Below are 11,239 nucleotides of genomic sequence, written 5' to 3'. Positions count from 1 at the left end.
CGAGGGGGCGTAATGAGCCAAGCACCCGACCACCCTGAGTACCCAGAACGCAAGTCAAGTGAAAATTGGTTAAAAAGACTAAGCATGATGAAAACGATAAGTTGTAATAATTGGGGAAATAATTGTTTTTGTAAAATTAAATAAAAGATACGGACTACGAAGTAGTTTGTTACTCCTTCAAGTCCTTTGTCTGTATTGTAGACTGTAGTTGGAGCGGAGCATAAAAAATCATTGCACAACATTTTCAACCCACAAAACCATTCAAAAGAATCTATCTCAACCCAGCCAGGCCTCTCCTCCTCCTCCTTTCTCACTCAACCAGAACACACAGACTGGGCGAAGAGAAGAGGAAGAGAAAGAATCAGAATTGAAAGTAGCAGCGAAATCTCGCTGCCACTCAAAGCTATGACAGCGAGAGCTCTTCTTCTCTCCTACTACAACCTTCCTCCGAAGCTCCACTGCTCACCCGAGGCGACCTTTCCCAAGAGAAGTTTTAGCTCTCGCTCTCACACTCATACTCTGTTCGAATTCGGGTCTCCGTTTCTACCGGGGCGGGGTTTTAGACGTGGATTGATTAGGAGGACGAGTTGGAGGGCATGGGCGGATGTCAAGTCCAAAACGTATGGCATTTCGGACTCGGTGCCGGAATCTCTCAAGTTTGAAGATGCTCTCAACGACGACGTATTGACGGAGGATGATGGTGAGACCATATCGGGGGGATTCCCCAAGCGTTGGGTTATCGTGCTTCTCTGTTTCTCCGCTTTTCTACTTTGCAATATGGATAGAGTAAGCCACCATTTCTTTTTCATTTAGTTTATGACTTTATGTTATCTCCATATATAAGATCTGAAGGCTGCTAGAAATCACGAATGTGAGCCGAAGAACTTAGCAGCTACTTCACTTGCTTAATAGTTTTATGGAAAATTATAAAAAGGAAGCTGCTTTTCTTGATTACATTCTAGTGCACTATGTGATAAAAAGTTAACAATGCTGTTATTTTAGGTGGCTGTTATGGGAGACAACAAATCATGTACTCAAATTGGATAGAGAAGCAACACTTACTATAAATAATACTAAGCTTTCCTCTGATACATTTTCCATAATGGATTGCTTCAGATGCTATGCAAGAAAATGCAACCAAAAAAATGATGCTTTTAATGCAGCCTACTTTGGTACTAGATACTAGATAGTGAACTACCCTGAGTGGATGTCTTAGCTTCATCGCTTATGGCATTGCGTGAAAAAAATCAAAAATAGAGCCACGAGTAGAAAAGAAGTAGATGCTGTTCTTGTTTTTGGTTTTGATGATAAAATGAATTAGGAATTTTCAGTTGGGAACTTTAAGCAGATTATGTTCTGCAGGTAAACATGAGCATAGCCATACTTCCAATGGCATCAGAATATCATTGGAGTCCTACGACTGTTGGTTTGATACAATCTTCCTTTTTCTGGGGCTATCTTTTAACTCAGGTAATAAAATTATCATTTCTTTATATGATTATGGCATTTTAAGGCCATAATTGGGGCTATATACTTTCATTCATGGTGCTCAGTTTCTGAATTTTGAGATCTTCTATTTTGATTCTTTTTTACTAGTTCACTGAATCACTTGTATTATTTATTCTTGTTGAATTGCTATTGTGCATTTCTTTTCCTTACAAGTATTCCCTCTCTATTTTTTTTTTTGGGTTATACCCAGATTGCAGGGGGAATATGGGCTGACACGGTTGGAGGGAAGCTTGTCTTAGGATTTGGTGTAGTTTGGTGGTCTATAGCTACAATCCTCACACCAATTGCAGCAAAACTTGGGTTACCTTTCTTATTTATTGTCCGAGCTTTCATGGGGATTGGTGAGGTTGGTTCTTTAACTCTTTACTGTTATTTTCAGTTCAATACATTGGAAAAGATTGAAAATTTTGTTCCAATATACTTACACATGGTACTTTTACAATTGAATGATGATGTATCTTTCTTGTAATCTCCTGTCTTGTACTACAAGTTGCCATTAGTGCCTCCAAGTCAACAAAAGCCACATTCATTACTTTCTGCTGAGCCAATTCCATTTTCTCTGTTCCAGGGTGTTGCCATGCCAGCAATGAATAATCTTCTTTCAAAGTGGGTTCCTGTCTCAGAAAGAAGCAGATCATTAGCCATGGTGTACAGTGGAATGTATCTTGGATCTGTCACTGGTCTGGCATTTTCACCAATGTTAATTCATAAGTTTGGCTGGCCATCTGTCTTCTATTCCTTTGGTTCCTTAGGCACTGTTTGGTTCACAGTGTGGCTTAGTAAGGTAGACATTGAACTGTATGCTTATAATATTTTGGTGATTGAGGGAATTTTTTATAAACTCTGCCTTCTAAAGTGGCATTTCTCAGATTTCCTTGTCAACAGTCCACATTTTATGTTAATTTAAGAAAATGTTGTTATTCTATTTTATTTTATTTTTTTGTTCAGGCACACAGCTCACCCCTTGATGATCCTGAATTGTTGCCTGAAGAAAAGAAGCTCATTCTTAGAAACAGTGTTTCCAAGGAACCAGTAAAATCTATCCCTTGGAAACTAATTTTGTCAAAACCACCTGTTTGGGCCTTGATAGTGTCTCACTTCTGTCACAATTGGGGAACTTTTATTCTTCTTACATGGATGCCTACATATTATCACCAGGTAGTATATTTACATTCTTTTGTTTCCTTTCCTATAACCTTTATGTGATTTACACAAATATCTCATCTTAGCATCTTGACCCCTTATATTTGCAGGCTATTTTGCACAATTAAGTCTTAAGACATATAAACTGAAGTTCATTGATGTTACAAACTTTCAAAACAAACTCTATACTTAATAGGGAACTTTGCTGGGATTGGCACAAGACCAAATATTTAATTTGGTGTATGTGCTTGGATTTCATACATTGCAATTAGAGATAAATGTTTAATTTGATTAGCTTAATCCTGGAGTACTCTTTCCACTACCATTTTCCTTAGTTTGACCTCTTTTCAATGGTAATTGTATCATGCCTCTTTTGCATATAGCCCTATGCCATTTCATAAAACTTAGATGCTCAATCTCAGTCCAATCATGATTTAGGTGTTTCCTAGTGCTGCAAAAGCTATTTCTTTGACGTTATTGCCTAGGAGCCTAATTATTTGTCACCATTTCAGTTACTGAGATATTTTTGGTTGTTCATTTTGATTGCAGGTATTGAAGTTTAATCTTACTGAATCAGGAATGTTTGCCGTTTTGCCATGGCTTACAATGGCATTCTCTGCATATGCTGGAGGATGGATTGCAGATTCATTAGTGAGGAAAGGTGTATCAGTGACGGTAGTCAGGAAGGTATTACTCAGTTTTCTTGTTGGCTTTAGGTTGGTTGGGATTTTGAAACGATTCCTTCCCAGTATTTCAAATGGTAGAAAAGTAGCTTCTATGTACCACCAGTTATTCAGTGAGAACCAGATTGCTTAGAGGATTCAAGTTTTCTCACTTCTTAGTTCTTGAATGTTTCTGTTGATTTATAAAAATATTTGAATTAATTGATCTTATCTGACATTTCATTCTATAATCTCGATGCAGATAATGCAGACAATAGGGTTTCTTGGCCCTGCTTTCTTTCTAACTCAATTGAGCCATGTTGATTCTCCTGCAATGGCAGTCCTGTGCATGACATGCAGTCAGGTTTGTGCTTATTTCATATTAAGATGTGAATTTACTCAACTCCAGTCTTTGTTTTTGCGATTATGTTTTTGGAATTTTCATTATTGAAGTCGGGTTTTCACAGTGAATAAAATTATTCAAAGTATTATCCTGATATCTCGCCTGCATGTTATCTTCTCTGATTTTACTTGAGCAACTTAAATCGTCTTTCAATCAACTATTCAAAGAACTATAGTCAATATTGATAAAATCTGTGGCTTAACTGTATAGCAGTGCTATTTTTCTGATTAATTTTATTTTTGAAACAGGGAAGTGATGCTTTTTCACAGTCTGGATTATATTCAAACCATCAGGATATTGCTCCCCGATACTCGGTGAGTATAATATTTCATTTTACATGCATACACGCGCACATATTTCCCTTGTTGGATATGACGTGAAGTTCTAAGAATGCGAATATCCTAAGCTATATGCTTCACTGATTATAATCATGGTTAGCTATGATCTACATTTCACTTGAAATGGTCCTTTACTTTTATTGATTAAATACCATAATTCACTGCTTTTAGTTATGTTATTTTCAACCTCTTAAATCAGGTGAGCTCAAGTTTCGTGTGACTTGCAGGGAGTGCTAATGGGTCTATCAAATACTGCTGGAGTGCTGGCTGGTGTTTTTGGAACTGCAGCCACTGGTTACATCCTGCAACATGGTTCCACCCCTAATTTTTTTTTTTTTTTTCTCTCAAATTTTATTGGATTGGTTGCTTTTTAGTTACGAAAAATGTTTTCCATGCTCAATCTTCATGTCTTTTTTTTTTAAACATTCCAAGTTTTCATTTTCCATTAATAAACATAAAGTAGAAAACATGTTCAAATTGAATTAATTTCCAATATATAAAATAAAAAGTTTTTAAAAGATAGATAGTTGGGGATCGTGTGGGCTAGGTAGCCAGGTAGGTAGGTACGTAGGTGGTGGGGGTATATTACGGAGTATATTTTTTTTTCAAAAGTATTACATTTTCCCATATAAGTAATAAACATTTTATTCCTGATTAGTATTACATTTTTAGAATTTTAGTATTACATTTTCATCTTGACCATATTGACTCATGATCTCACGGACAAGGATATGTGAGACGGTTTCACGCAAGTTTTTGCCTTGTTTTATATTTCTGGTATCAAGCAGTATTGATATATAGACTGTACTTTTGTGTTCCTCACTTGCATCCTCATATCATTCTTTTGCATACTTATAATGAGTTTTCTTCTTCCTCGTTTCTTATTAAGCTATAGAGGCGATGTTTGATACAATCAGTTGCTTGATATACTGATTTTGCGCTTGCCCGCACAGGTTCTTGGGATGACGTTTTTAAGGTTTCAGTGGGGCTATACTTAGTTGGAACCGTGGTATGGAATCTCTTTTCAACTGGAGAGAAGATCTTGGACTGAGCGGGCCTCATTTCCGTGTAAGACCATATGATGTAACAACTCCGCCCTGCCCTCCGATCTTAAGAACCAGATGTATATAAGAGCAACCGGAAGAGTGGAATCAAGTTCATACTATATTTCACTAGGAATAGGTAGAAATTCTGGGCCTGCACAGCAGAAAAGTGAACAAATTCTTTGGAATTGTATAGATTGGATGAATAGAGGTGAGGATTTCCACGAGGATTCCAACACCATTGATTAACCAATGGGATATAAGAAAGAAGGGGAGTCAGAGTGAGCAACATAACATCAGAATCGCATTGTTGTATATTTCTGTGAAGTAACTAAATTTTGGTTAGTGTTTCTCATATACAGCTAAAAACTGTCATGTTTGAACCTCTATTGTATATAGAATTATGGTTTATTTATGGTCTATAGTCTATACTTTGGCATTCATTCAATTCTGTTCGATCAAATGTTTGTTTGATTTTGGCATGAATGACATGCACTTCATATCAAGTCAAGTTAGTTGGATTGTTGATTTAATCATAAGATTACAAGTTCAACTTTGGGGGAGTATTAATTTTATTTTGCCAATGCATTACTAATGTTGGTTTCAAAGCTTAGGGTAGCCGTACGGCGAGTCAACATTATTGTAAAATACTAGGTCAATGAAAGTAGAGTGATTGATGTCGAAAAATGTGTAGAGTAACAGTGTTTTTATTTAAGAATCTCGGGCCCTTTACAAGGTGACCCCAATGGGGTATTTATACAAGAGAATAGATCTTTCATAAGGTAAGTAGGGCAAGAGAATAACTAAATTAGTTTAGGAATCTACCATAATTAATGCGGTAACTGCTTAAACTGAAAAAAGGGAAGTTATTTGTTGAACAAGGAAAGGAATCTCTGCAGAATCTGCTATTAACGGCCTCTGGAACGCGCACTCGGTCGGGGATGCACCGATTGCCTAACTTGGTAGCCCAGTTAGGAAGGCTAAGACACCCAAATAGGGACACACCGACTACCGAGCCTGGTCGCCCGGTCGAGCCCTTCCGGGGGCCCGGTCAGGGACACGCCGACTACTAAGCCTGGTCGCCCACCTGAGCCAGTCAGGAACCATGATCGGGCATACCTGCTGGGCGGCCTGGTATCCTGGGTGCTCGCGCTGTTGCGGACTACTCGAGAGGCGCTGTTGCCTTGTTACTGTCTCGTTTTCAGCCGAACCAGCACTCAGTCGGGGGCATGCGCTTCTGCTGACTGGTTTCGCTTTTGTCCTGGCTGGTTCCGAGAAGTGGTACGGTCACTAACATGTAATTATGCCAACCCCTCAATTCCCACCGGTTACAGTATCAAGACATGCCTTTTCATAACCGTCTTGTCAAGCGTTACGTCACCTCCCAGCCGTTTGATCGAGTACACGTGGTGCGATCTGGCCAGCCAACCATACCTATAAATACCCGTGGGCCGTGCCATTCTCCCTTCTCCCCTTCCGCATTTCTTTATTCTCACTTCCCAAACCTTCCGGCGATACTCTCCTTCTTCACAACTGCTAAGTGCCAAAGATACTACCTTTTAGGGGTCATTAAGGGGTTGTGTTATGCTTAGTTGAAGTCCTTTGTGGATGATTTATGGTGTAAATGCTATGAAATGTGTTAATGTGTTGCAAATGCCCATAAACATGTACACTTTAGTGTTTTGAAGGGCTTTGAGCTTAAAGGAAGGCATATGACTTTGAGCTTAAAGGAAGGCATATGGCTTTAACCGGAGCAAACCGAGGAAGAATGCAATGGAAAAAGGCGCCAAAGACCCATCCACGAGTGGGCCACGTTCATGGACCGTCGTGGATCGGAAATAGAAGATGCCATGAAGCATATCCACGCTCGTGTCCAAGAATAAGTGAAATCTGGGCTGTGTACGCAGCCACGTATGCGCGCGACAGAATTTAGCCTCTTAAATAACGCTTGTGGCGGGGATCTCTCATTCTATCTTGTATTTTCCAGCATTTTTAGAGCTTTTTAGATTAGGAAATTCTCTCTCTAGATTAGGTAACCTTCTAGATCAAGCTTTTCTCAATTCTCCATCCAAGCAAGATGATCTTCAAGGATTGAAGGAAGAATTGACAACTCTACCTCCATGTATTGATTGTTCTCTTGTAACCTAGTGGATTGTAGCAATTTAGCTTGGTAATCTCCTGCACTTTTCATCTTCCATTACATCTTATAATTGTATTACTTTGCTTAATTGTGTTTATATTGCAATCTAGACAATGCTTGGCTAAAATCTCTATGTGAATTGGATCATATTTCCATGTGTTGATGTCTTGTTGTAAGGGGAGTTTGTATGGACTCTTGTGCGTGGATGCGTACCATATGCTTGAGGTTTGAGTAGGATTAGGCTTGCAAGAGATTGTAGCTTAATCCTAGACTTGTCTCCCCTTGCAATTCCCTTCTTTTAAGTTCTGAGAGGCCTAAGATGGGAATGAGATGTAGACAACGTTAACATGTTTGATGAAATGCTCAAGGAGAGTAGTCACTTAAAGGCGGTTCTACACCTATGATAGACCTAGTAAACCGAGAGGTGAACGACATTGGAAGTCATCTCACATAGACTCATTCACCACGTAGTTTTCACTCCTAGGTTGATTCACTTCACATACATAAGGGATAGGGAAATCCAATTCACCTAACACCATCCTAACTTACTCCATTGTTTACTTTTCTTTGCACTCTACTCTCTTGCAGAATGAACTTTCCTAGCTTTCTATTGCAAATGTGTGGTTATGTTTGATCACACAATATTCAATTCCAATTGTCCATCCTTTGAGAACGACAATCCTGAGAATCTTCATTCACAACCTTCTTTCCATTCCACGCATACTACAACCTTGTCAACGGCTATTGCGAAATTATATTATTCTCTAGCTAGTTCTTATGAATTTTTTTTTTAGTTTTATTTATCTATTAATTTTTTTGTGATTGGTTTCCTTGGCGAACTTTTTGTTACATACATGTATATTTTTACACATATACACATAATGTAAGATCAGAGTCCAGTTAACATCAACATGCAAAATTAAAATGTAGATGTTAATTTTCACTTCATTTGATTTCTTTTTTTTTTTTTTTTTGAAAAACTTATGATTTTTTACAAGGTAGTATCTGTTACACATTTTAAATGATAACAGATATGACATCACACTATATAATAGTTGACTTTAAATTTGAACTATTTGAGTGTACATAACACTAAAAAGAATTTTGAAATCAATATGCACAGAGATTGAACGTACTCTAATGTTGTTTGATAATTATTTTATTGTGAATGAATTTGTCTCTGAAAAAGAGAAATAAAAAATAATTAATAATATAAAACTTTAAAAAAAATGCAAATAATTTATCGATATGTATAGTTAGTAGCAATAATAAAAGAAATTGCATTGATGGATGCAGAGGCAAAAAGAGTCATGGAAGGAGGGGGAAAAGATTATCGCGAAATACTGGGCGGCCCTAGTGAAGGGCCAACATTTGAGGAATAGCAGCTCTCTTCTACATGATTACATCAAAAACCTCAATTAAAGAAGACTAATTGATTAAGATTCTTCTGATGGGGCTTAAATTTAATTTCTGAGATATACATATTGACAATTGCTAAATTATAATATTCTCTAGTTCTTGCGCTTTTCTTTATATATATAAAAGTCTGTTCAAATGCAGTTGCGTCTACTAATACGGCTGTGTGGTCGCTTGAAATATGCACCAATAGTGTTAAGAAAATGCACAACAATGAAATGCAAAAATACACCAAAAAATGCACAACACACCCAAAAAAAAATGCATCATATAACTCCCCACGTCTAATGGTGCATTGTGAAACATTGTGTAGTACTTTTATTCATACCGAATAGTGCGGTTTTGGTGATGTGTATCTAATGGTGGATGTTTTTTATTGTACATTTCCTAACATTTATGGTGCATATTTGTATAACTATTGGTGCGACCGCACTAAACGCATGGGAAGGCGCCGCCATACCTGAACTCGACTATATATATATATATATATATATATATATATATATATATATATATATATATATATATATATATGTGTGTGTGTGTGTGTGTGTGTGTGTGTGTGTGTGTGTGTGTGTGTGTGTGTGTGTATATATATATATGTATGTATGTATATATATATATATATATATATATATATATATATATATATATATATATATATATATATGTATACATACATATACATACATATATATATATATACATACATATATATATATATATATATATATATATATATATATATATATATATATATATATATACACACATACATATATATATATACACACACACACACACACATATATATATATATATATATATATATATATATATATATATATATATATATATATATACATACATACATATACATACATATACATACATACATACATATATATATATATATATATATATATATATATATATATATATATATATATACATACATTTTTGAATGCTACTAGCTCTATTACATTGTAGTATCTGTTCATATACTTTCTCAACCTACTGAAACACAAAGAGCCAATAACGCCTCCACATATACATACATACATATATATATATATATATATATATATATATATATATATATATATATATATATATATATATATATATATATATATAACAGTCCAAGAGAGTTAGGCCTACAATGGGTAGAAAAAATGACGGTCAAATTTTTTAATCAAATGAATGGCTCATATTGATCAGATTTTAATTTTTCCTTAAGATTTCCTAATTTATCCTTGATGAATATGATTATCCGTTAACTTTTCCGTTAAATATTATCTTTTTCGTTAATTTTTGTTAGTTCACCGTTAACTTACTCATTGATTTCAATAAGAAAGGTCTTAGGTTCGAACCTCATCCCAATCAAAGTTGGCATAATTAGTACTCTATTTAGTACTCTATTTTACTCTTATTAAATTAAATAATAATTTAGTAGCTACAACAAAAAATAATACATATGCATTTATTTAATTTAGAATTATGTGTCTACAATGTTTTTATTCAAAAAAAAATATTCATTATCAATAAATTAAATAAGAGAAATAATTTCATTAGTTATATTGTATTTATTTTTCTCCAATATAAAAATTCTTTACATTCAAATTCATCAATTGATTATATTCGCTACATTGTCCATACAATGTCTTTATTAAAAAAAATTATTCATTATCAATAAATTAATTAAGAGAAATAATTATATTAGTTATATTGTATTTATATTTCTCGAATGTAAAAATTCTTTACATTCAAATTCATCAATTGATTATATTCACTACATTATCTATTATCTTTTTTGTGCACTATTTTTTTAATTAAATATCAAAGTTATAATACAAAATAATGCTATATATTTATTTACCAAGTATTTTATTAATACCATGAAAATTTTAAAAAATATAATTAATAAAGTCAATCATATTAACTCTTTGAGAGATTTGTTGACAAAGAAAGTATTCAAATCACACAACAAATTGAAGTGGGAACTACCTTGCAATGTCCTTGTTTGACAATCAGCAGTTAGCGGTTAGCGTTAGCGGATTATATTAGTGAATTTGACCAACAAATTATATCAACGGTTGGTAAAAAGATATTTAAAAAAATTAGTTGTTTAGATTAACATGTAAAATGACCTAAGGGTATAATAATAATAATAATAATAATAATAATAATAATAATAATAATAATAATAATAATAATAATAATAATAATAATAATAATAATAATTGTTATAATAATAATAATAATAATAATAATAATAATAATAATAATAATAATAATAATAATAATAATAATAATTGTTTTAATAATAATAATAATAATAATTGTTTTTAAAAAATAAAAAAATATAATTAAGCCAATCCTATTAACTACTTGGGGGATTTATTGACAAAAAGAGTATTCTAATCACACAACAAATTGAGGTGGGAAACTATCTTGCAATGTCCTTGTTTGGCAACCCGCAATTAGCTCTTCAATATTAGTATATATTTAATATTTTAATTTATGCTTTAATTTTTATTTGCTCTCCCTTATGTTCCGTATTTGGTTTCAATCATACCTATACA

General features: G+C 34.2%; 1 protein-coding gene across 1 annotated transcript; it reads left to right on the top strand.

The window, feature by feature from the left end:
• The first annotated feature begins 242 nt into the window (after positions 1 to 242).
• LOC109182841 (sodium-dependent phosphate transport protein 1, chloroplastic) lies at positions 243 to 5,543 on the top strand. The gene is made up of 10 exons (XM_019333056.1): positions 243 to 786; positions 1,363 to 1,470; positions 1,700 to 1,855; positions 2,078 to 2,293; positions 2,458 to 2,667; positions 3,202 to 3,339; positions 3,577 to 3,678; positions 3,966 to 4,031; positions 4,283 to 4,367; positions 5,009 to 5,543. Exons 1-10 carry the CDS (start codon positions 406 to 408, stop codon positions 5,104 to 5,106), a joined length of 1,560 nt encoding a protein of 519 aa, XP_019188601.1. The 5' UTR covers positions 243 to 405; the 3' UTR covers positions 5,107 to 5,543.
• The last annotated feature ends 5,696 nt before the right edge of the window (positions 5,544 to 11,239 follow it).

This window comes from Ipomoea nil, unplaced genomic scaffold (genome assembly GCF_001879475.1).
Source record: "Ipomoea nil cultivar Tokyo-kokei standard unplaced genomic scaffold, Asagao_1.1 scaffold1074, whole genome shotgun sequence".
Taxonomy (NCBI): domain Eukaryota; kingdom Viridiplantae; phylum Streptophyta; class Magnoliopsida; order Solanales; family Convolvulaceae; genus Ipomoea; species Ipomoea nil.
This window is presented reverse-complemented; position numbering and strand designations above follow the sequence as displayed.